Genomic DNA, 26512 nt, shown 5'->3' with positions numbered 1-26512 from the left:
CCAGGCATACAGCTGAACAAACATTTAAAAATTGGGAATAACTGAGAAACTAATTTGGTCTCAAACAACTGTATCTATTCTGAAAAAGATACTGTTTCAGAATCTTTTGCATCTTGACTGAATACTGTTCTCTACACTTAAAGGCAATTTTTTAAGGTCATAAAGACTATATGCTACTGCAATAGCTGTATAATATTTTGAACCTTTAGTGCAAAATTCCAGCATAAAAAATTAAAATTCTAGGAGTAGACTGAAATCATAAATAAAAATGAAGTAATACACAGTGATGCACAACCTGAAAAATATGACTGCTTCTTGTTTTCTCTTTAAATCAGTCCTACAGCTCTAAAACTCCTCAGTGCTGAGAATCCATCAACTTAACTCCACAGGGCTCAGGGATGAGGGAAGAAGCAAAGGCTACCTGTGTCACAGAAGCTGGCAAGCTCAGAAGGAGCCACCCTGCCATATAAGCACTCTGACAGACATGCACTCAGCAGCTGAGCACCCAAGTATCCAAACACAGTGTGTTCCTCTGCAGGAGACAGATTTGCACAGAACAGCTGTCCTGGGCCACACTGCCTGAACAGCAGCAGCAGCCACAGCCCCACACCCAGCTCTGAGCAGGAAGCACAGCTCAGCTCTGTGCTAAGGAAACACCCCAGAGTGCCACACAGCAACCCTGACTAAGCCCCATTGACATGTGAGACCTTCCAGAGGATGAGGGCTTGAACATCAGCCATCCTCTCCTCATGGTTACTGGGTCTGTGCAGGTCAGTACATAAATCCCTCAAGTGTTTTGTGTCTATATCACACACAAAGCACCACTTAAGAGTACCAAAAAATCAACAAAAAGGAAATGCTAACTCAGATGGTATCAGGCATGTTTGAATGGAGCAAGCCAACAAACCATAACCTGTTACATCCTGCAAAGACCAATCTAGTTGGTCTTCTCTGAACTTACCTCAAAAAGGTGTTGCAAAGGACTAGATTTCAGTTTTTCTTTGTTGCCAAAGGATTGGAAACCAACACCCAATAAGCCTTGAATAACAATTACATATAGAGTCAGACAACAGACCAGAGTATATTGGCAGGTTATTTTGCTAAGTCTAAACACTGGAACATTTTAAAGGATATAATGGTGTAGGCTACAAAAAGAAAATGAAAAGCATAATCTATTATTCCACTGCATAAACATCACCCCCCACCAGAAATATAACAGCTGAAAAATAGTAACAAATACTGTGTTGATTTCTCAATTCCTCATGAAAGGAATTTGTGTTTCCAGACTTATATAGACAGTTATCTTTTACACAGCAAAAAGATGCAAATGAGAAGCTACACAATGGAAACTGTCCAGCAACAGAACATGCTCAAAAATCCTTGTTTTGCTTCCTCCCTTATTAGTGTTATCATTTTAAGGACAATAAGAACTGAGATACAACAAAGAATTCCTCATACCACTTATGCAATGTTTTCAAGGGAAATTTTTGCTGCCTGCTTAGAATATGCAGCTTTTTGTGAGCATCCAATTTGGTTTCAGGGCTTTCCAAAAGCTATCCAAAAGGGAAAGAAATCCAAATCCCAATCTTTTTGTCTAAATGAAAAGACCTCATTAAGTCCTTCAGTAATATTAATCAGTCAGTCTGAGACTGACTTTAAGGCCAGCTTATCCCTCTGAACTGACAAGGAGCAGGACTGATGTAGGAATAGGTATGCAGGTATCCCTTTGGAAAACTCTCTGCAACTAAACAAACAGCACTGTCTCAAGAATTTCCCTCTTAGAAACTGAGTACAGAAGAAGGCATGGCAGACTTAAAGAAGAAAAACAGGTCAGATTTTAGGAAAAAAAATAGCAGTGTATTAGTAATCCTATTGAAAGGAAGTTCAGTTAAGGGCAGCTTGTTCTATGAGCAATCAGAGGTGGGTTTCCTAACGATCTCTCTTAGATATTGGTGTACCTAAACATTCCACTATTCTGTGCTGACTTCACACTCCAATCTCCAGCACAACTGTCAGTCTTTATTCAACCCAAACACATCCTTCCATTTTCTGTCATTCCCATATTAGCTCCAGACCTTGTTACACTCACCAGTTAATGGCAAGATGCAGCCCATGCTGGAACTGAGTCTGACTTGGGGTGCAGACTGGTTAGCCAGCAGGTTAAACACAGAAGTTAACTTTCTCTCCCAGAGGTCAACACATTGTATTTCTGCCCTTACTGGGCTGCCAACTGTCATAATGTCAAAAGAAATTAATTCCCATGGAAATATTTTTCTTTGTCAGATACAGCTAAAGTTGCCCAATGGGGTCAAAATTTATTAGGAGCAGAGTGACAGGAAGACAGATGGACAGATAGTGTGACTGCATATGCTTTGTTACCTTAAGAAACCTGCCCCAAAACTGCCTAAAGGCTGAGGGCCTCTCTGCTATGTTCCAGGAAAATGTGTTTTCAATTCTTACATTCTAAAGCCTCTGACAATAGCAGTTGTAAAACCAGCTGACAGATCATTAATTACAGCACTGCTCCTGAGAAAGGACATTACTGTAATACTGCTATGCTATAATTCTGTGAAGCAGGACCATTAATTGTTATAATACTACCATATATTTGAGCTGAGCCAGTCCAAATAAAGAGGGGATTTTTTGAAAAAAAATAGTTGGAACTACTAGGTCAAAAACATGATTCTAGGAGTTGTGTGCTGCACAAATGGCACAGATGTAAATAACAGGTACTGTGATTGTTATACCTTCAGGAACCTTTATATTAAAATACATAAATTTCTTGATATTCAGATTTCAGAGTGCTACTTATCATCTTCAAAGGCAGACTGAATGAGGTCAGGTGAGAAGCCTTTTATCCACACAGCATTTCACTGCTTACCTGTCACTGCCACATTCATTATACAATAGCATAGTGATAAAATTATGTCTAAGGGGCAAACATGAGTGAAATATGCAGGGATAAAATTTACTCAATTTTTGGTGAACTCATTCTGTGTTCAGTTCTTATGAAACAAATTGTAAGTGAAACAAAGTTCTGCTATAAGCTACAGTTTCATGCTATCAGCTAAAGAAACATGATCAGGAAAGACAAGCTGCAGGGGATATAATTTAATAAAGAATGTTTTATGTCCTGAGAATGTTACACTGCACTCTGTAAAACCCAGGAACTTAGTCTAGAATGACAACAGGTAAAACTGAATGTATTTTAGTTACACTTACAAATATGAATATAAAAGTGGAATGAAAGCAGGGTATTGATTTTAAACTTTTAACCTGATTCTGTTCATAAAATTGATTCCTTAATGTCCCCAAAACCAGCAGTACCATTGGAACTGGAGGGGGCAGCATAAGGGCTGGAATAACCAAAAGTGACCACGGCACTTTGTGTTTGCCATTTAAACATCCACAAATGGACAGTTTCCAGAGCCTACTGCAAAAGAAGCAGGGATTTCTAGTTTTCAGAGGTGTACCAGCTTTCAAGAATGAAGAAGTGGGCATGATTGCCTTTTTTAAATGGCTAAAAATATGCCCAAACCACCTTTTTGGTGGAAATTAGAAAAGGAGAGGAGATTATAGATCAATTTGAAATGCAAGACTAACAAAAGAAGTCAAAGTTGTGAATGCTGTGGATGGGTCAGCTGCCATAACAGAGAGATAGCTATAGATCCAGCAATGGGACATAAATGATCTCTGGTGTGGCAATAAATACCAAGCCATGCATCCTCAGGCTGCACTGGGAGGACTTGTCAGTCCCCACTGATCTGATGATTTCAGAAGAGATGGGGGTGCCTATGTGTGAGCTTACTGGACTGAGAATCTTCCAGTCCCTGTCCACTTGCACATTCTCCAGCTACACATCTCTCTTCTGCTACACTTTAAGGGGAAACTGAATATTTTGGGGAAAGTGTAGCAATGTCTCTAAAGACAAACTCTTTGGGCCCCAGTGTGCCAAAATGTGGTTGTTGTGGAAATTAATTATACTCTATGAATAATGAGAAAAGGATTGACAAAAAAAAACCCAAACAAACAAAAAACAAACCAACCAAACCACTTCAAAACCAAGCAACCAAAGAAACAAAATCCAAACCCAAAACATATAAACCCCAAACTACACATTTAGTCTGAGAGAGGAGCTACTGAGGGACAGTTGGATAAAATTGGTCCTGTTATTTTTTCAGCATCAGCACAGGTCATACTGCTGATAGATCAGTCTGGATTGTTTTGTTCAGATTTTTTAAGGAAATGAACTATACATTACCCCCCATGGAAATAAAGTATCATTCCTTATGAGCACAGAGTGAATCCACTGGGCCTACAAAAACTGAAGCTGGAAACCTAGACCATGCTCCACAGTAGAAATGGGCACAGCATAAAAAAATATAGAAACATACCAAACTGCATGCCCCAGTCACCAAGGTAATTTATTCTCACTACTTCATGTCCCAGCACTGCTTTGAGATTTGCTATAAAATTCCCTGGTAATGAAACAAAAATGATATTATTATTCAGTTGTAGGTAGTCTCTCATCCCTATGGAACAGTTTTCTGGTTTTGTATCACCTGTATTCAAAATGAAGAGGAAAAGAAATCAGATGGAATACTCTACAGGATTTGCTAAAACACCTGACAACTGAAAGCAGCAGTAGCAGTAATTGTAAAAAGCAAGTTCCTTTCTGAGCAGGAAAAGAAAAGCTGTGCATCTCAACAGTGCCACAAAGTGTCTCACACAGCAGGGACAGAAACATACACAGGTGGATGGATTTACATGCACATTCTGCAAAGTACAAGATAATGCCACAAATAAGTGGCATTATACATAATTCCATCACAGTCAGGCACTCTCATCCCAGGTTAGGCAAGCACTGAAAATTCACAAACTGCTGTTAACTGTGATGCTAAAAAGAGAACATCAAGTCCTGAATCTCTACAGACTGCTGGAGCAGTTCTGAGCTCTGCACTCAACAGACTATGCTCCAAACTTGTCACATCATAGAAGGACATATAAGTAAGTTCCAGCTGCTCTTACAACAAAACCCCTTCATCTCTCCCCTGAGCTCAGTTATAACCTTAGAATTACAAAGAAGAAATACCCACAGCCCATCCTCTATCTTCCTGTGCTTCAAGGGTACCTTTTAATCACAATACTGGGGTAAAGGATGCAGAAAGCTCTCTTCTTGAGTTGTTATAACACCACATTATAGCTTGCAATTACCTCCAATTCCATTCTCTGTAGGTAATTAATTGTCTTACTCTGGGACAAACATTGCTCTACAGAACTACTTATGAAAGAGGCATTTTTTATGTAACAAGAGATCCACAAATAGAACATAAAAAACCCAAAACACATCATTTCACTTAACTATCTATCCATGGAAGAAGCAATTACTTGACATAATTAATAACTATAAATGATTAATTAAGTATAATTAAAACTGATACATTATTAGATACACAGATTTTGTAGGATCTTCTGCTACAGCCTACTAGTTTTTATTGTGAGATCAGGAAATGAAGGACAAATACAGTTTTCCATATACCATTAGAGCACTGCACAAGGAATTTATTAATTATTCTATTAGAAATTACATCAACTGTCTCAGTAACACTGGCATAAAGTAATTAGCATATAAAAGCAAGCTTTTTGCAGGACAGCCACCAAGACATAATGATCTGAATGCTCTGCAGTCCAGTACAAATTGAGAATTTAAAATTCAAAGGACTCTCCTAACATCTCAATGAAAACTGCCTCGGGTGTCTTTGAAGACCAATTTGAAGCTACTTCATTTAATATTCACAGTCATAAAACTATATTATGTGTGACTTCATAAATCTGCCAGCAGCACACCACGTTCTTCACTTCCCTGCATAATGAGCAGAAAGGTTCTAATGAGCAAGGGGAGGCTGCCAGGGCCCCTCACACTCCCTGCCCAGTGAGGCAGGCACACCAAGCAGCCCTCAGGAGGCAGGAAATGCTCACTCACCTACTATGGTGGAACGCAGGTGTCCTATGTGAAACTTTTTGGCAATGTTAGGGGAGCTGTAACAGATTTCAACAAATAACATTTGGTCAGTGGACAGAACTGCCAGATCACCAAGTTAAAAGAATGCAACTCGTACTTCTAGAAGAGCTGAAATAAAAGCTCCATTTTCAATTTTCCCATAAGATTGCCTGATTAGCATCTGTCCTAGACAGCAAGTTTTCCTATCCAACCAGCTTTCCTTCCAGTATCAGTTAACAGTGTTGTGATTAAACCACCCCACAAACAACAACAACAACAAAATCTAACCAAAGCCCAGTCGTCCTGGTGAAAAAGAACCAAAAATATCTTCTCATTTTTGACAAGTTTTGGCCATATGGATCATTCTCCTCATGTCTTTTCCAGAGATTTTGTGTACAAGGATCAGTAACCAAAATTACATCTTTCCAGCAATGCCCACTCCCACAAAGAAAAACAACAACAAAAAACCAACTCTCTACACAATGCTTTGCCCAGACAACAAAAAGGAAAGTTCAGCTATGAAAATTCAACCTCCAAATTAATGCCAAGTTCTTACCTTCTACAACTATCAAAGCCTGCACAGGGAATATTACTCAACAAAAATATTTATACATAAAAAAAATCTGAGTCAGCCACTTTTCATTCCATGAGTAGGTGAGAGTCAACAAAATTGTACTGGAAAAAAATTTTGGGGGCTGCAATTAACAAATATCTGACTGCTTTAACAAGTCAGGGAAGAAGGTATTAAGGTGCAAAAGGGAATTCATTACTGCCTGGAAATTCAGATTTTGTTTCTTCACAACAAGATAAAAAGAAGCTTTCTTAAAAACTGAATGCTACTCTGTGTTAAATGAGAACATTCTTAATGGAAGGCTGTGTAAGGCATGAACTCCTTAAATACCAAAAACATGTTCTGAGAAAAAGCCTCAATTCCCTGAATATAATTTATATTCTACTTGGTGAATATATCAGAGTGCCAAATACAGCTAAATATAACACTGGTTAATATGGTTTAACACCACAGGCATCACACTTTACAGCAATGAATATCAAGCAGAAAATACCAATCAGCTGACAAGGCACTTGTCTCAAAGGACCCCTCTGATGTGCTTACCTGAACTCAACCACTGCCTTTTGTCTGGGAACTGTAGAGAAAAGTTCACTTTTTACTCCATACTCTGAGCCATCCTTCCACACCTGCTGCAGCACAGTCTAAAGCACAATTAAAAACAAACAAACAAACAACACAGTCACACAAAAGAGTTTCATCAACAGAAAGCATTACCAGGAAAACTGTTTGCCAGCCACAAAGGAGACTGATCCCACATCCTTCATTCACATTAGTAATTAGACTGCTGGTTTGCCAAGCAAACAAGGTCTCATACTGCCACTAACTTTAGAAAGCTGTATCTGATCAAATAAAAAATCTGAGAGAAACTGTAGGCAGAGTTCTAGTGAAAATTAAGACTAAATTTTGTGAAAACCTTCTACTCTTTTAGTGCCAAAGAAAGCCAACTCTTCCACCCCAATGTGTCCAAACAATTCCTCTTTCTCTCTCCTACCTGCAAGTCTGTAAGGCCAGTATAAATGATATGTACTAAATATGTTTGCTTTGAAAGTCTGAAGGCTGTGTAAAATACCTTAAAATATTCCTCAGGACAGTTTGTGTGAGTTTTGTCAGTAATGTGCTCATAGCACCAAGTCAGCCCCTACATAAACTGAAATGTGTAAGGTCACACAGGCCAGTGCACCACAGACCTAATCTATGAAGCTGCATGGACTGGACAAGCTCCCTGAAGACAACAGAAGCCTTTAACAAAGTGAAATAAAGTAGAAATCTCACTTCATTCAGTGCAAATTTTTCTCACTCAAAAAAATCACTTTTAAGTTTTTCTGCAACAGCTATTTTTTGAAGAAACAGCACCTGAAAATTCTGTTCTTATGACACCTAAGAAGGCAAGCTAGACACATACACAAAACTGACCTACAGACCTATCCTCTAACAGCCATTGGCTTGGTTACAATGTATATGTACACTACAGTCAGGATATTGAGGAATACATCTTCCCTTTGGGATTTTTTTCCCTGTGATTTTTTTTTCCAGCAAAGTGCTTAATCAAAGATCTGCTATCAAATACTTCTATGTCAGAAAAAACCACGAATATTTACAAGATGAAAACTTTGGAGTTGTACAGTGTAAAAATTCAAAGTAGATGTAAATAAGCCTGCATTTTAAAGCAGAGAGAGATGAAAATGAAGAGCTGATTATTAGTGAACAGTAGATGCATTGTTTCCTCACAAGAGGAAACTTTCTTGAGCCTTATTTCAAATTCTAGGCCTGCATAACAAATCAGCAACAGGGATCCTTAGGGAAAACTTGTGAAGGACAATTTTACATAGAAAATATCATCCTAAGACAATAGTAGGTATTCTATAGTTTTATACAGAGAAGTTATTTTTACCTTAAAGCACTTGAAAGACACTACTCACCTTTGCCAGTAATTCCCTGTTTATTGTAAAATTCACTGTTCCTGGACCAGCACTGATAGCACTCACTACTGAATCACATTGTAGCTAAGAGAATAAAACAAAACAGGAACTTGGAATGAAAACAGGTGAACTGGAAAACTGTCATTCAATCCACTGTGACTATTAATTTAATCCACTGTAAACATTAAATGTTATTCATTTGTTTCAAGCAATCATAAAGGGATCATTTCATCAACGCTGTTGGAAAAGGAACAATTGTATTATTTCCCATTCATGCTTAATAAGCTCTGAATACAACTCAGCTTGAAATGCCACACATATGTTCCACTTCAGACCCTGCCTGTGCACAGCCTGTGCTTCCCTTTGATTGGGAGCAGTAGTTGAACTCTGTACAAACAAAAGCTGAGATACATTTGACAACTTACCCAGTAGCTGCCAGTACTTAACAAAAAAAAAAAAAAAAGTTAAGTGACAACATTCTGTGGCACCCCATGTCACAAAATAAAGATATTAAAGGCCAGTTTATAAAAAATTTCATGTACAATTTCCATAAGGGACATGTCTTGAAAATGCTGAACCTGGCACATTTGGCCAACCAACACCTAACGTCAACAGGAATTTGGGTCTCTTCACAGGCCAAGAGCTTTGGATCTCAACCTGTCAGGTCTGAGAATTTCTTATTAAACTAGCTGTCTTTCATAGTCAAGAAGTTGTCTAAAAAAGGAAGAAGAGGGATGGAAAGCATGTAAAAATATGACACAACCACCTTCTCACTCAGTCAGTATCTATGAGAGAGGCAAACTACACTCCTACTGAAGCTCATCACCACGAAGAGGAAATTGTACCCCCATGCTGGGTCTCCAGCTTAGACAGTGACCTGTCCACGAGAAATCATAGCTAGCTTTGAAATTCTCTTATTTTCACAAATTCTGCTAACAACAAATTCCAATGCTAACTCCCATGCCACATGAAAAAAACATTTACTGTGTTGACACTGAATTTTCCACCTTACTGTTTTACTAATGGTCCTTTCTACTTATGGGGCAGAGAGAAAACAGAAATACCCACTGGACTTTCTCCACAACATTTGTTCTGATGAATGCTTTCCCCATAATCTGTCAATTGTCACATCAGTAGTTTTTGTCTCTCTTTAATAAGAGTGCTCATTTATCCTCTGCACAGCTTTAACCACCTCTTCTCCAAGTGCCCTGTGGTCCTTCAGTACCCAGATGTCCCTGTGCCCAAGGCTTGGACAAGGATGCCACTGTGCAGTACAGAAGCACTAAAAACCCAACACAACGTCCCCTCCACAAAGAAGTAACAGTACAAAAATGAATCAGAAACCAGCCAGCCAAATGAAATCAAAAGCCCACAGAAACCAGGCCCTTCTGACTTTCTAAAAGACAATTTTCAGTACTTCAGAGCAAAATGCCTCATCTATTGTCTCAAGGCCCTACTATTTAAGTCAAATGGAAAAACTTCCATCTTTTTCTGTCTAACCTAAATACCTGTATTTCAAATATTGTGGCCCATTTCCTCAGAAGTGACTGTTGAACCTTGAGGCACTCCATCAACTGTTTATCATGACAAAAACCAGTAACTGCCTGCATTTTCCTGTCTCTCTCCTAGTTTTTGATACATGGTTATTTTTGCTAGTTTAAACACTGCTTACCTTCTTTGGAGATGACATCACCACTCTAAGCAAATTAAACTAAATGCATCTCATATTCACCACCCAACAAAAAAACCATTCCTTAAAGATTATGGATTTTTATTTTCCTTTGTCTAGCTGGCATAGTCTATTTAGTTTAGGGGCTGGTATTGATGTCTGTTCTTTACTGTTGAAATTGCTTCTCCATGTAAAGCTGTAGGGGTTTGTTAATGTTTCAGGATTAACAAATGTTTCAGGATTATTTACTGAGCCACTAACAATAAAGCAGGGAGGAAACTTGCAGCTTCCTAAACACTGGGAATAGCAGATGTTTTTAAAATGACACACAAGGAAAAAAACCACAACTTGTTACTGTGATGATACAGTCATTGAAACAGATTGAGAGGGAGGCTGTCGAATCCTTGGAGGCTTTTAAAACCTCATTGGATTTCAACTTCATCCAAAACACCTGCACTGGGGAAGATATGGGAACAAATAACTTCCTGAGTACCTTGCCAACCTGAATTATTTCATGTTTCTAGACAATCTTTCAGTTGTTTCAGAACTTTCGGTTGTGTATCTGCGCATTGTCAGGTCTTCTTCCCCCGAGTCAGAATATTTATCTTGCTAGAACAGGTCCAAGGCATGGATAACTTCAACACCTCAGCAGTGAAGAATGGCATGAGAAATAGTTTAGCTCCTCAGCAGCATCACAACTGGTTTTATTTGTCCTTTTTTCAGTATTAACACCCCAGCTACCGCCATTTCCCAAACTGGCACACCTGAAATCACTGCTGTTCCAAGAAAACTCAATTTCAAGCAGATAAGGATTTGAAAGTAAGGCCTGTTTGCCCCAGAGGCCAACTTTATCCACTGGCTTTCCAGAGCTGGGTTTTGCAGTCTGGTTTTCCAAGCTACCATAACTGAATTTCTCCCTCAAGTGCTGGGCAGCAGCACAGACCATGGCACACCTTTAGACACCCACCTCACTTCCCCAGCACTGTTTACTTCAAACTGTTTGAAAACAATTTCACAAGACCCTTAACCAAAGCTGCTTCTCTGTGAAGATGCTGTGTACACTCACAGTAGGTACAGCCACCAAACTACTCTGACCCAAACACATGCTTGCAGAAGGAATACTTTTGTATCTTCTTATGCCCTTTACACCTCTAGTCTGTAAGTTCATTATTGCATACATATCATATGTGACAAATTCATGAGCATACCCTTTCAGCAAGCTGCTGAGCCTGAAGATGCAGGTCCTGTGCTGAGCAATCTCCAGAACTGTTTTCTATTATGGAAGCAATGGAGAGCTGGAAATCAGCAACATGCCTGAAAAAAAAAAAAAAAAAAAAAAAAAAACCTAAAAAAACCAACATATGAAAATCAGAAAAAAACCCCGCTGAAATGCTGGGGACATCAGGCAGATCCAACCTGACTCTGCACATGACAAGTGCAATTGCCAAGCATAACCCAGCCACAAATATCTGAAGATTCACTATATTTAGAAAGGTGGACTAAAAGGCCAAATATCACTTTTGCTCTAATACAATCAGAAAGTAGACATGGTGAGAACACCATCAGAATAAGCAAACATCATGCTCATGAATAAGTAAAATTTACTTGCTAACACTATTGCAACTCTTGAGCAGGACACTGAATAAAACCCCCCATATAACTTCACACTGGCTCTAAGCAGTTGCACATTCAGATCACCAGTGCTGAAGCATTTGCCATCCATGCACTGCCAGTAATTTGTACAGGCTTGTAAGCAATTATATTTACTTTGAGCTTTTTTTAAAAAATACAAGGATTTAATTCAATTGAACTGTCTTATAATTACACTGGTATAAATGGTCTGGGGTTTTTGTCTGTATTTTTTCCCCTAAAGTCTTGTTAAGCTTTTGGAATAATAGGCACGACATAAAATAATAAAACATGACCAACATTTTAAGATAAAATGTAAACAACTACCGTTTTTTGGAGACAGGAACTGCAGATATGGACTTTATTAAATTCTCTGGTGGCAGATCCAAAACTTTTGAAAGCTAAAATGAAAAATGAAGAAAAAATTTACTTAAGCAAAAAGACAAAGATCCAAGGAAAAATACTGCTCCCTGTTTAAATACCCACAGGTAATACACCTTTTAACCTGAAATCTAATTTATGCCCAGGTAAAAAACACCAAAGACTTCATAACTATTATGGGACAGTACAATAAAATAGAAACCTAAGAGGTGTTAAAGGAGCATTAGAAGAAAGGCAAGGCAAAACACCACAGAAAGTTGATTTTTTTCCTCACGAAGGATCCCATCGAACCTCATGGGACCATCGAGCCCAGGGGATACTTATGGACTGAAGTAGTCATGGAATGACAGAATGGTTTGGATTAGCAGGGACCTTAAAGATCATATCGTTCCGACCCCTGCCTAGTGCAGGGACACCTTGCACAGCAGGCCAGGCTGCTCAGAGCCCACCGCTCCGGCCTGGAGCACTTCCAGGGCCGGCGGCAATCCCGCAATCCCTCACACCTCACTCCATCCATCCCCATCCCTGCGGAGCCCCACAGCGCGCCCCCAGCCCGCGCCCGCGGGTCGCGCCCACTGCGAGCCCCTGGGCAGGGGGGACCCGTACTGAGGGCACGGAGGGGACGCCTGGCTCAGGGGACAGTCCCGCTCCGCGCCAGCCGTGGGAAGGAGCGGGGCGTACCTGGGAAGCAATGCTCCTCCGGAAGGAACCTGCTGCCATGGCCACACCGCCCGGCGGAAGCTCCACAGCCGACCCTTATCCCCCCCCGCCCCGCATCTTTCCGCCGGCCCAGGGGCGGGCTGGGCCGTACCATTCTCAGGATTGATTCACAGGGGGAGTAGGAGGTCATTGGTTGCGCTGGGGGTGGAGGAATCGCGCGGCGCAGCGCGGAGGGGGCTGTACCATTGCTCCGGGAAAGGGAGGGGTGGGGCAGCGGCGCGGGGACGCGCAGGGAGGGGGCGGTGCGTCGGGAGCGCGCGTGCGCGGGAACTCCTCCTCCTCATCCTGCTGCTGCTGCCGCTGCTGCTCTCCGGTACCGGCGGGCGCGGGGCGACATGAGCACGTGCTCCGTCTCCAAGGTGAGGAGCGGAGAAAGCGGGGGGCTCCCCAGGGAGCAGCGCCGCCTGTGGGAGCCGGACCCGCGGCACCGGGCTCCGCCGCCTCCTGCGCCTGCTCCTCTTCCCGCCTCCGTTCTGGTGCCCAGGCTCCCGCTTGCCTTCTTCCGCTGCCCGGCCCTTCCCCAAGCCTTGCTGGCTCCTCATCCCTGCCCGGCCTCGCTTGTCCTCACCGCAAGTCCCACAGGGTCACGGCGTTTCCTGGGCTGGAAGGGAGCCACAAGGACCATGGAGTGCAGCGCTTATCCGTGCACGGGCAGTCCTAGAGTCACACCGTGAGTGCTGAGGGAGCCGTCAGTGTCACCTGCCTGCCTTCCACAACAAAACCCTTTCCTACTTGGAGTGAATCTCACCCAGAACAGAGCCTGAGGTGTTGTGGCTGAAGGTTTTGTCACTTCCAGGTGGAGTCTGGTGGCTTTGCTTGCTGCTATACTCACTGCTTCCCCCGCCCCAAAACTAACTCAACGCAGAAATAGAGCTAAAAGTGCTGTCCCCCACACGTAGTGTTAAATATCTGTTTATTGCCTTGGTATTTCCGAATTGAACGCTTTTATGTGGGCTGTGTTCAGAGCGGGCAGTAGGGATAGTGCTTTCATCCTAGCGTCAGAGTAGCGAGACTTGAAATGTTGGATTGAAGCACTTAACTTATTTCATCCCTTGCTTGGTCATACAGTGGACAACAGCTGTGGTTCACAGCGTGTTTATCAGCACAGGAAGACTCCTGCCCCTCCCATGTTTTTCACTGGGTTGTGATATGCAGCTGCATCTTTGGTGTGGAAGGCGCTGTGCAGGTGGTTGCTTCCAGAAGTGAAGTGCTTCCAAACAAACTTAAGAGTTAATCTGAAACAGCTGGATTTCACTTTTGATAGTGGCTATTGCCTGATTGTTTGGCAGTGAATCATGTCCCTTCACCTTGCCTCCCACATCTTATATGTAATACTTCTTTGCAGTTTGATATTCTAGTTTTGTTCTGTTTTATTCTCAGCCACATTTAATGGTGTGGAAAAGCCAACGCTTGCAAAACATTCAGCAGCGTTTGTGTTTGGTTTGATTAAGCATCCACTCTTCTCTTTTGTATATGTTTTATACTTCGTGTGGCCAATTCCATTTGTGCATGCAGCAGCACAGTTAAATCTGTAGGACACCTTTTTGCAGTGGAATTGTTCCAGAGTATTTAGCACTTGTAAAATAACCACTGCTTTTCTCCAGCTGTTTTTAAATGGTCCTTAATACACGTGGTTAAATGGAATGTGCCTGAAGGCATCTCCAGTTCATGAGGCTGTTTTTCAGAGAGGGTCAATATAAATATTGATGTTTTACTCCAGTTTCTTATTTGTGGAAAAAAGGAAGTAGCATGTCTGAAGTCGCTCAACAGATTAGTGACAGTGATCAAAACTGAACATACTTCTGGTGTTTGATTTTCACTGCATCATTCTTTCTCTAGTGGCTGGACTATGCTAGGTTGAGTTCAGCAATCCCTGTGTAAGCATCTCCATTGAGAAGTATGGGATTGAATCAGTCTGTTTATTTCCAGCACTTAGGTGTTCCTTCCCCCTTGCTGCAGCACAGGCACCTCACATGAAAGCTGGGCAGTGCAATAACTCTTCAAAAGAGGTGAACTTCTGTAGAGAGGATGGGGGAAGAAATTTCAGATTTTCTAGAAGAAAATGAAAAAATCTTCAAGATGTTATGAATAAGAAGCTTGACTAGGCCAATATTCAAGCAGCAATCAATTTATTATTTAATATGGTGAAGTGGGAGCAATACAGCGCTGGGTACAGTGAGGGAAGTTTTCCCTCCAGCTGCACACCGACAATTGATGGTTACAGGTATTTATAGGGGTACTCATCAGTTTTTCTCATCAGTTTCTATTTCCAATCTTTTACTCATCAGCAATTTCTATTCCAAATTATTACATCACAATTCTATACACTGTTGTGATTTTAATTTCTCAGGATGTATCTCAAAGGAGTATCCCCAGATGGTGACGGTCCAGTTTCCAAAAGAAGAAAGATTAATCCTATCTGGTGGGGTCCAGCTCCCCAGATGTGTGTCCACCTTTTAATTGCAGAGACTATAAATCTCATAACAGTGATGTCCAGCTTGCCTTTGGTTGAAACCATAAACCCTTGAGATGATGTTCATCTTCCTTTCTCAAGCTGTTTTTCTCCGCTTCAGTAAGGCGTGAGATAAGCATGTTTCCTTTATATATATTCCAAAGCTACAGTTTCAAGGATACCAGTAATATTCTAAAATTATACTTCAAAAGGTTATTATTGCAGACCTTTTTATGCATTAAATGCAAGCAAAAAGCAACATCTTTAGCACCTTAATTCCAGTGCTCCTAAATCAACTAGAGTTAATTGCAAACAAAAGATAGGTTCAAAGGCCTTTTTCCATGCTTTATTTTCCTCAGTTGTTATTAGAATTCACAGCTCTCCCATTGTCGGGGTCCACACACGTTGCCTGTTTGTACCTGACACAAAACACAGCTTTGCATCTCACAAAGAGCTCAAAGCTTAATACTTGAGTGATGAAATAGGTCTGACTGGGAGATTACTTTCTCTACAGGAATTTGTTGGAACAGAGGGTTTTACATGAACTTTTTCCCAACCATTTGTCATTCTGCTTCCAACCACCTACTTTTTTTTTGAGTTGGGATGCAGTTCACTGTGGCTTGGGCATGTAATTTCCTTTTGTAAGTGACTTAATAATGCTCATTGCATTATTCTGGATTGAGTTTTCCATTAATCTATGCATCTTACCTTTTGTTTTGTATTTAACTGAAACTGTACTGAGGGAACCGTGCTGATGTGTCCCCAGGGAATAATTTCCTTTTAATTCTAAACCTGTTGGAGGTTTTGAGACATTTCAAGAATCTGCTGCTGGCCCAGTTGATGGCTGAATTGCAAAACATAGTGGAAAAATGAAAAAATTCCTAACAAGTGGGCTGGGTTAGTGCTTCTACTAGTGTTCCAGTTGAAACACAAATACAAAGGAGCAATGTGTAACTTGATATTCTTAAGAGGCTGGCAATTCAGTGCAAATTATTGGTTTAATGGAGCACTGAAATAAATGAACAATGAAGTGGCCTCTGGAGCCAGTCAGATTGATGCTTGTATTGAAATCTGTTTGGGGTTTTTTTGCTGTTCTCTAGGGCTGCTTTGTTTTTAAGCCAAGTACCAAGAAGAGAAGATTGTCTGATAAAACAGGTTAGTACATTTTCATTTATGTTTCTGTTTTTGAGAAGGGTTAATCCTGAAAGCCTTATCATATCTGATTGAGTTCATATCATGAGTTCTGTGATGGTTGTGTGAGGTTTTCTCTTACTGCTTGATTGCTGAAAACTCATTTCTTCGGAGGAATGCAAGCAAATTATTGGCTAGAGTAAATGCTGGGTTTTTCTCATCTCCAGCAATCAAGATTGTGTAGCCATCTTTGTCTTTGCACTGTTTTTTTACAAGATAACTCCTCACCATGCTACCATAAGTGTTTTGCTAACAGACAAACAATTCACCTGAAGGTCTGAATGAGCCATTTTTAAGTTGTGGGAATCAGAAATTATATCCCATCCTTATATCTCAAATTTTGTATTTTATGTACAAAATTAATTAGGTATTTTGCCTAAGTTTCTTTTGGAAAAGAAGGAAGAAAAGCCATTTGTGTCTTCTGTCCACTAGTATTTGCTGTGGATAGCAAATATTTGCTATACATTTTCTCTAGATGTGTATGTTTTCATTTGAGGACTGACTCTTCTTGGAACCAGAAATAATATATCTTAAAAAATTGCTATTTGAGACTCAGTTGGGAAACTTACTGTTTTTATTCCCAAGTTAAACTACTTTTATCATCCCTAGAGCTGTCAAAAGGGTTGACAATTTATATGAAAAAGATGGAGAGGAAAGTAATGAGGTCAGATTTTTGTCGTTGCAGCAACCAAGGCCTATGCACTTAGACCACATTGAAATTTTACCCCTTACTGGATATTATGTTTTTGTTTTTGTGAGCTTAGACATGCTTGGATGAACTACTAAGCGTATTCTAGTTAGCAAATGCTTTGAGGTGGAAAAATGAGTTTGACTGGAGTAGCCCTAAAAGAGAGGGGCAGAGCACAGAGTTTCACAGCAGTTGGTTAGAGTGGTGTTCTAACACGTGAACTTGGATGTGCATCTGTCCAGTCTGGAAGCCCAGTTCTGCCCAGTGGGAAGTTTTAGTTGTGGAACTTCTCTGCATCAATATTGATAATATTGTCACACCCCACAAAAGGCCTTTTGAGGACATCTGTGCCTTTAGTTTGAGTTTTGGTAGTGAAAAAGGGATATTATGCCTTGGTATGTTACCAGATAATGTGGTGGCTGGATTTTCTTCAACTATAAGTCTAAGATCTGTGTAATCAGAGTTAGTTCTGTTATGTTTGCCCAATTATCCCATCAAAAAAACCAAACAATATTTAAGGTAGCAACAATTTTAATTGAATAGTTTAGAAAATATATAAATAAGGGATAATTTGGTTCAAATAATAGCGCATAAGCAAAAACAACCGCGGGGTACGGAGGGCAGGGTTCTTGACCCTTGCCACTTCACGTACAAGCTTGCCAAGTGAAAGTCACCCCTTATATGCCATGTGTCAATGCCATCTCCTCCCATTTTCGGTTCGTCACTTTTCTGTCTCCGCCTTCATTACCACCTTTATCATGCATGTGCCACCACTCGGTTTGGTGGTTGCACAAGTCTTTGGGGGTCGTCACTGATGAAGGCCCTGGAGTCTTCTTCGTTGTCCTTTAATTCACCTTTGGGTTACACATGCGCACCAAGCCAGTACAGTGTAAGCCAAGACTAACGTATCACTGCATCTGCATATCAAAGCAATAAGTCCCTTATAATTGGCATTTTCTTGGACCCAACCAGGTTCTTGGTCATTTTTAGCAACTGTATCTTCAGCTTCTTTCCTGTGGTCCTTGAGAACATCTGCTGGGAAGGGGGGGTGGGTGGAGCCTCTCCTTTCCCTCTCTTCTTTGGCATTACAACTTTTAACTATTAACTGTTTTATTATTCTCAAATATTAATTACTGTATCAATATTGATTACTGTTTCAATTTTTATCAGCACGAATCATACCTATTTACCACAGTTCTGTATTCTAAGTGATTTTTCTTAGGGATACAAATGAGGTGATAGAGGAGACAATAAAAATGGGGGTGGAGGAATGTCTCTCATTTGTCATTTACAGACCTGTTTTGGTGGGTTTAGTGCTGTAGGAGATGATGCTCATCAGGCTCTTTTCTAGAGATGAAGCCACTGCTGGTGCTCCATTGAAAGGCAGCCAAGTGGACCCACAAAGCTTTGTGAAACAAGAACATGATGATGTTTGTTTCACTTTCATAATAAAGGCTGTTTGCTCTGATTTAGGCTTTAGCTTATCTAGAACGTGAGATAGAAGCCTCTTCTTTACCTTTTGCCTGCGTACTAGGGTAATAGATTCTGCTTGTTCCCTTGCTTATTCTACCAAATACCAGCAATTAATTAATTGCTTAAGAGAAAAGTCATCTCCCTGAAATATATATGTACAATTGGGCCCTTTTTTATTCTCAGGAAAAAAGCTTTGTTTTCATGAGCTTATTTGTGTTTTCCTTTGCTTTCTGTATTTCCAGCTCATGATTTCAGATGCACAAGCAATGATTCAGAGGACACTGAGCTACGCTTTGTCACCTGTCAGTCTTTATGGAACCAGATCAAATCTGAAACAGAGGTGAGTCTTGTGCCTCACACTGAGGTGGTGCTTTGCATTTGTAACGGTGCTGCTTGCTTCTTTATTTCTGGGGATCTTTTTGACCTGCTTAAAAATCTATGGCAGTTAGTTAAAGTAATGGGAGGGCCAGAAGTATTGACTGTTCAGCATATAAAGCAGTAATAATAGATGCATCAAGTACACATTCCTTGTAACCACAGAACTGTACACTTTTGCAGCTTCCAGCTGCTGCTTCTAAGCTTCTCTTCCTACTAAATGTCTTCTTGATTAACTCCTGGCATACTGCTGTTTTAGTTCAGTTAATGCTTGCCAGCCCTCTGAGGATGTTAGGCTGGTCTTGACCTCAGTGCTCCAAAATTCATACACACCAGCCCAGGATTCACACTGGATTTTTGTGAACACAGCTGCATGGATGTCAGATATGGAGTGACACTGCTGCAAATACAGCCTATTGAATTAGTATGGATGTGTGAATGGAGTCAGAGTTAATTTCATGTGAACTGTGGCCTCCTGACTGTTGTGTGTTACATGGAAGCTGCTGTTGTGTCCCTATAGCCAGCTGCCTTGCATTGTGGTATGAGTAATTGCTTCCATACAGCAGAGATTTCCTTCCCTCCACTATTCAGTGTCATGGATTCTGGGCAGGTTTTCCATATTCCTCTGCTTGCCCTTGGGCTCTGTAGACATTAGGAGAATTTTTTTCCCAAAGTTTGTGTTGGGATGTGTAGTAGAAGCCAGATGGATGTAGCAAGAAATCTGAACCCTTGGGCTAAGCTCATAAATTCTTCTAATTTTGTTCCAACCCTTGTTTTCTTTGAGGCTGTTAGGAGTTTTCCAGGTACTTTCTTCTGGTCTTACTCCTCCTGATGGAAGGCAATCCCTCCTATACTGACATATTGATATGAGCATTTTTTTAGAGTTTGAATTGCCCAAGGGCAGATTACCTGAAGTTATTATCTGCTGCTTCAGAGAATTTTTTCATACTGCTTCTGGTGTATCAGTGATAACTTTCCTACTGAGTTTTGAATCATCATCCTTTTATTCTGTTGTTGGCAAACATGGAGCTGATGTTTGTTCTCACATCTGAAATAGTGTGGTAATTTAGGGGCCTTAGAAAGTCTCTAGTGTAAACTCCTCAAAGCAGCCTCATCTGTGAGGTCAGACCAGGTAGGTGAGGGCTTTAGCTAGTCAGGATTTCATTTCTTAGGTGTTTTCAAACCCTAGTGGGAAGCATGTGGCTTGCTGGCTTGTGCTTTTATTCTAGGGGTTCTGGTAGCATGCTAAGGGAGCCTAGCAGGACGTTCTCCAAAGGTTTTGCCAGGGCACTGCTGCCTGGTGATTTTTTGGCAGGCCTTGTGTTTGCCCTGGTGTTTTCCTGGTTCTCTGCCTGAGGTGTTCAGAAGAGGATTTGCCCTCCAAGGCACTCTTGGCCTTTGTATGTCCATCATAAACTGTGCTGTGGTTGTGACAGCACCATCTGTCATCTGGTGATGACATCCTTTCGTGCTTCTCACAACTGAAAAGCTGGCAGAAGTGTGGCAGGAACTACCCTTTGTTTTTGGAAGGTGAATTTTGGACTTTTTTTGGTTTCAGTATTGCAATGTATCCCAGTTTTGACTCCTGGTGTCAGAAGTGGCCTGGCAAATGTTCTTATGATAAATCTCATCAAGGACTTACAGAAACATTCTTCTGCTGTGAGATGAGAATTTGTTCTACCAGGATCTGGGCTAGAAACCAAAAAGCAAGTGCAGGGCTAAAATACAGTAATTTTTGCTCTAATATAAAGATAATGGTTTTCAGACCACATAACAAATAGTCATGACAAAACTGGGTGTCATGGCAGTAACTGAATTTCCAGTTCTTGGGATTTTTCCAGAGTGGGAATGCCATGGAAGTAAGTGACTTGGTCACTTGAGATGCAGAGCAGCCTGGTGAACTTTCTGGAACGTTATTAAAACAATGCTAGTAACAAAGTTGTTTTGCCAAGAAAAGACTGATGTATTTTTGAAAGCTAGGTAAATGTGTAATGCTGTGGCAGACTGAATTCCATTGGCACAAGTGCACAATGTAAGAAATACATATATACTGTAATCATGCAGAGTACAAATTGAGGTTCTTGTTAGGTCAGCTTAGCAAAAACAATAGTGATCACAGGAAGTATAGGGTTTGATGGAATCTGAAACAGAAGCTCAGAGGATTGTTAAGGAATCTGTGGTAATACAGGAATTGTTACAATGGTGTTATAATGCTGGTGATGTAAATTCTTTCCAAAATGTCATGTCACAATTTGTTCTGAATTGTATGGGATTTATCAGATGGGAGTTCAGAGCTGCACAATCAATATCAGAAAGGCCAGAAGAATATTTTTCAATAAGGAGGATGAAAAGACTAAAATCACTTTGTGTACAGTTTTATCAGTTGTTTAGGAGACCAGCAGAAGCTCTTCTGTATTATGGAAATGGAGTTCAGGCTGTTGAGCAGGCATCATGTGCAATCTCCTGGAGATGTGACCGTCACTCTTTGGTAGTGCCCCCTTTAATGCTGCCAGAGACAGCCTTTGCCACTTTGCTTACAATCAACTTCACAGCTGTGTGTTACTTTTTGTTGCTAATAAGTCTTGATGATGATTTTGTTTGGAGCAAAGGTTTAATCTTGTTTCTGACATGTGTGTTCTAGAGTGTATGTTGATATCCTGAACCTCAGAGTACAGGAGGGTTTTTTTGTCTGTTCTAGCATATCTTGCTTTAGGGACAGATTTTCAAAGGCACACAGATTAAAAAAAGAAACACAAAATACTACTGACATATATTTGCTTTTAAAAGTTTTATCTCCCCCCCCACCACTTTCTGTCACCTTGTTGTGTGTTCCTGCTTATGAAATTAGTCCTGAAAATAGTCCTGGATGTCAAAAGACAGTGTAGCAAACCTTGAAGTCACGTGGTTTAGTATTTTTCCTACAAAACATACTTAATGATTTCCTTTAATACTGTTTTTACTTCTTTCATCACAAAGTAGATTCAGAGGAGCAGAATATTTCCTCTCATTTAGACCTCTCAGAAAAATGTGTTTTGTAAGGTGAGAAGGAAGAATAGGAATTTCTACTAACATTGTTCCTCAAGCTATTTCTATTGGTTTTTTCTGCCTGCATCACTGAGGCTTTGTCAGTATGTTGGTTTTTTCTCCTTTAAAGCCTGTGGTGTGACAACACAGTTAAGCTCACTTGCTTTTCAAATTATTCTTGAGGCACTTGGCCAGAAGTTCCAAGATGGGAAATGGCTGTTTGCCACACAATTAATAAGTCAGTGTGGTTTATAGATCACAGGAGAATTTTAAACCCTGGGGTTTTAAGGGTTAAAGATTATGCAGGAAAGGAGTAAGAAAAGGACAATGCAGTGGTGTTTTCACATTTTATAGATCAATTCTCTCTGTGTATGTTTGCAGCAAATACAGGAAAACTTGAATAAGCAGTTGCTTGATAATCTGGTGAGTTTTTTGAGCCGGTCTCATTCTGACTTTCAAGAGAAGACCACAGATTGGACTTGCAGGATGAAGTTCAGAGAAATCCCTACTGCAGCTCTTGTCTTAGGTAATTTTTAAAAGATATTTTTTGTAACGTACATCTGATTAAATCTCACAGACACATCAAAAAAACTTACTGAGTCCCAGCAATTACTGTGAGCAATATCAGCCTCAAACATGTCAACAGAAGAGCTTGGGCAGGGAGAAGGAAGTCAGATAAAACCTCCTTCCCCTTTTGTTTATGTTAATTGTCCAGTAGGTCAACAACTCCCCTACAGGTCTCTCTTAAGCAGCTGGGAGTGATTTGAGGTTTTTTGTCTGAGGCATTGGAGATAACTTGGATTAGGTCCCTGTATCTGCCACCAGCATGCTTGGTGGTTTCTACTACTTAACCATGGGAATTGTATAGCTTCTGATAAGTGCTCTTGCAGTGCAAATTTACATAAAGGAAAGTAGTGTCTTTGTCTTGGGAAAAGAGCACAGGGGGAAAAAATAGCTGGAGATGAAGTTATTGAAGTTCTGAAGTTTTTTTTTCTTCTACTTTTTTTTCAGAGGTTTGTCCCTATAAATCCTAAACCTGATTCAAGGCATGTTGATTACATTTTCAGTGGATTATTTAGGGAAATTAAAATCAGGCCTGTGCTTCAAACTTACTGTGTAGGCACTAACAAAGATTGGATGGTACTCCACTTTTGTAGGTAATAGAAAGTGAAAAACTACTGTTTCAAATATTTCTGTAGACAAAGTTCTGAACTGCATCCTTGAGGGGCTTGTTCTTTTTTTTCTGTTGATTAAGGATATTAACAAAGGCAGTAAATACTTGGTAGTTCATAGTGAATTCAGACTGAGTTTCACAGCAAATTTCAGTAATTTTCCTCTTTACATGAACCATTAGAGGATGCACTATTCTTCTAGAGGTGAATTTAACTTCTTGTCTGCAGGCCTTACATGGCTGTGGATGGCTTCTGAGGGATGTTAGAAAGCCAATCCTTATTGCAGGTTTGCACCCTTGGAAAATTTTCTTTTAAAAACCCCAAGCTACATGATGAAGGGTATTCACAGTGACTCCCTGTTTCTCTTAATCAGGGACTGTCAACATGTATGCCTAATCTTGTGCTAGTTTTTCATCTTTCCTCATAGCTGATGTGATAACTTTTCATTCTTTCCTTAAATATTTGAAGTATCTTCTGGATTTTGTCTACTTTCAGTTTATTGTGCAATCATTGTGCTCACGAGTCATGAGAAAAAATTCCTTAAAATTTTAGATTTTAAAATTTTTGTGCTTTTTTTTTTTTTTCCTAGGTGTGAATGTTACAGATCATGACTTGACTTTCAGAGGTCTCTCGGATGTCCTTCAGGATAACATTACTCCTTATGTAGCCTTGCTGGAAGCCAAAGATTGCCCAGGTAAATACTGCAATAGTGTAGCTGCTTCTTTTGCATATGGTATCAAATCAAGCAGGAATTCTAGCTTTTGCCCCTAAATGCAAGAGTAATGGACAGAGGGATGCTGAAGACTTTGGAAAGATGTGCTCAAACCTGTGTGAGCAGAGCAGTAATGCCTCCTGTATTTTGAGAGGTATCCAGCTCAGTTTAAAACACTGAGGATGGAAATGCTCCTTAGCTGTAGCATAACAGTTAAGAACATGCTGCTTAGTGTATTGCATGTTGATGTTGTAGGTTGGTTTTCTTCTTGTTTCATTGGACAGTGGATGTCTGCATTCCACTTTTTAAATGCTTACAGTCACATTATTTAGTGAGAGAATGGGCAGAATAAAATTGTCCCACCCTTCTTGCTCCTTTTTTATTTTTTAAGTAAAAGGATTAAAATCACATATGGCAGCATCCTCAGTTCTGTGGAGTGGCTGCCTCACTTATTTCTGGGTCACTCTTAAAGCATGTGGCTGGAGCTCAGGTAAAGATGGAAGACCAGCATCTTAACCTCAGTTGTTGCCATCTAGGCAAATTGCATGAACAGCATGCATATCATTAATGCTTTCAGGAGTATGAGATGTGCATTCCGGAGGGAGAAGGAGAATAATTAGAAATGTGGAAAATAATGAGTAATAACTTCGGGGTGATTTCTTATAGTATGAGACAGAGTAGTGTTGCCAGATAACCAAATGTCTTTACCCCATTTCTAAAAATGTTTTGTGAAGGTATAAAAAATCTGATGCAGAAGCTGATGGGGCAGCTGATGAAGTGTGATATAGATGTGGACTCACTGGAAGATGAGGACTGTGTGCAGGTTTCACAGAATAGAATACGTTGTTCAATGCCTTCTCTTATCAGCTGGTATGACAGTGTGACAAAGGTATGTTGTTAACCTTTTTTATCCCCAGTTTATCAAAATGCCTGACCTTTAAATAAATTTAATAACTCAGCTTTGTGTTTAAAACAGAAATTTAATAATTCAGCTTTCTGCGAGAAAATGCCAAAGGTTAATTTTTAAAAAATAACGTGATACTGAGGTGATTTGAATATAATATGTGACACGTAAGTTACTGATGATATATCAATGGCAGAATTCTGAAACAAAAGCAAGAAGTACTGTATTATCATATGTTTAGTTGGGAACTGGAAGCTTAAAATGCAGTGTCAGCTTCATGCCAGATACTTTTTCCCAAGAGTGCTGAGTTATTTTGTTTATTAAAACAAAACTTTACAGAAGAACAGCCATCCAGGGCAAAGGTACTGCATTAGTGCTAATGGGCCATGATGTCATCTGCAACCCACACTATATTGGCAAGCAGCAAGGAAATAACTTTCCAAGTGTTTTTGTATCTTTGTGTTTGCTAAAGCTATTGAAGCTTTAAGTTTTGTTTCTGTCATGAATACAAGTTACAGCTGATTTTCTGATGACTTCATCAGAGCAGTGTGATAAACCAAATGTGTACTGAGTACATGCTCTTTCTATTACTGGGTAAAGATATAGAAAATAAGCAGTGTCTGTGTACACAATTCAAATCTCCCTCATTCCCAACAGAACTCCACCAGTTCTGTCTCTCAGAGCTATTCTTGTCATTGTTGGTCTGTGTGTTTAAAATCTCTTTATTCTTTGTACTTTATGCTGTGCCAAACAGAAGGAAGAAAAATGGCAGTTTTGGGTGCTAATAATAAACACAGCTCACAAAAAGTCGGTCATGTCAATTTGGAGTACTATAATATCATAGATATGATTCAGTCTTTTTTATTTTGCTGGCTTCTGTGTATTAATGTTTAATTAATGGCTTTAAAGAAAACAAATTCTGAAACTCCAAGCAAAAAAAGAAATTCCTCCTCTAGACACTGGCAGTCTCCTCCAGTTGTAGTCATATTCAAAGACATGGAAAGTTTCACCACAAAAGTTCTTCAAGACTTCATAGTCATCAGCAGGTAATGTGACATGAACTTCAGTTCTTCCACTCCTTTACCCATTTTCTATTTGCAGTTGTTTTGAAATTTAACAGTTAGGCCTCTGAAGCATTGGAATCAAATATTGTGCTGCTTCTTTGCAGCAGTGATTGAGAAAAAAACTACTTGCTGTGTTTTAGGGGTAAATTACACTAAAGCTAAACTTCAGACTGTGAACCAGAGTGCCGAAGGGCCAGGTTGAGATAAGGGGTGGCTGATTTAATTCTTCACATGGTAGGATTTACTGGTACTAGTTGTTGTAGAATTTGTGAATGTGAAACTAAATTTTCAAGATGTCTAGATTTTTAAAATTGTTTGCAGAGTGTATTTCTATGTGACTACTGAGGTAATGCTGCTCCTAAAGGTCATTAGGTTAATGATAGGGGTGTATATAAAACTTCCCCAGCTGGCCAGGATCTGTAATCAGCAGCTGACTAATTCAGGTGCTCCTGTACTTCTGTTCTTCTTTAATGTAATCTGTCTTCCTTCATGTAGTTCTTTTTCTGTCTTCCTTAATGTAATCTCAGGCATGCTAATCAAAAACTCATGCTGTTTCCAAAAAGAGCA

General features: G+C 40.1%; 2 protein-coding genes across 10 annotated transcripts in view; one reads left to right on the top strand and one right to left on the bottom strand.

Annotated features, from left to right (window-relative positions):
- RARS2 (arginyl-tRNA synthetase 2, mitochondrial) overlaps positions 1 to 13057 on the bottom strand; it is a 31902-nt gene extending 18845 nt beyond the window's left edge. The window contains exons 1-8 of one of the 5 annotated variants that reach the window (XM_074538275.1): positions 12982 to 13057; positions 12117 to 12190; positions 11369 to 11474; positions 8492 to 8575; positions 7116 to 7213; positions 5984 to 6039; positions 4395 to 4478; positions 962 to 1038 (exon numbers count right to left, since the gene is read on the bottom strand). In XM_074538275.1, coding sequence (XP_074394376.1) covers positions 962 to 1038; positions 4395 to 4478; positions 5984 to 6039; positions 7116 to 7213; positions 8492 to 8575; positions 11369 to 11474; positions 12117 to 12190; positions 12982 to 13020 — 618 coding nt within the window. In that variant the 5' untranslated portion in view covers positions 13021 to 13057. Of the gene's footprint in view, positions 1 to 961; positions 1039 to 4394; positions 4479 to 5983; positions 6040 to 7115; positions 7214 to 8491; positions 8576 to 11368; positions 11475 to 12116; positions 12191 to 12542; positions 12731 to 12776; positions 12800 to 12851 lie in introns of those variants that run through there. The other 4 variants (XM_005485970.4, XM_074538279.1, XM_074538278.1 and 1 more) reach the window with 4 other exon arrangements.
- A 55-nt stretch (positions 13058 to 13112) lies between these two features.
- Positions 13113 to 26512, top strand: part of ORC3 (origin recognition complex subunit 3) — a 41634-nt gene continuing 28234 nt past the window's right edge. For 4 of the 5 annotated variants that reach the window (XR_012579746.1, XR_012579745.1, XM_005485973.4 and 1 more), the window contains exons 1-7: positions 13113 to 13249; positions 16443 to 16497; positions 18937 to 19034; positions 22475 to 22619; positions 23855 to 23959; positions 24712 to 24866; positions 25791 to 25927. Coding sequence is in view for 3 of the 5 variants with exons in the window: in XM_005485973.4 (XP_005486030.2) it covers positions 13226 to 13249; positions 16443 to 16497; positions 18937 to 19034; positions 22475 to 22619; positions 23855 to 23959; positions 24712 to 24866; positions 25791 to 25927 (719 nt within the window). In the remaining 2 variants the exon portion in view is untranslated. The remainder of the gene's footprint in view (positions 13250 to 16442; positions 16498 to 18936; positions 19035 to 22474; positions 22620 to 23854; positions 23960 to 24711; positions 24867 to 25790; positions 25928 to 26512) is intronic. The other variant, XM_074538274.1, reaches the window with a different exon arrangement.

The sequence above is a fragment of the Zonotrichia albicollis genome, chromosome 3, assembly GCF_047830755.1.
Source record: "Zonotrichia albicollis isolate bZonAlb1 chromosome 3, bZonAlb1.hap1, whole genome shotgun sequence".
NCBI classification, from domain to species: domain Eukaryota; kingdom Metazoa; phylum Chordata; class Aves; order Passeriformes; family Passerellidae; genus Zonotrichia; species Zonotrichia albicollis.
This window is presented reverse-complemented; position numbering and strand designations above follow the sequence as displayed.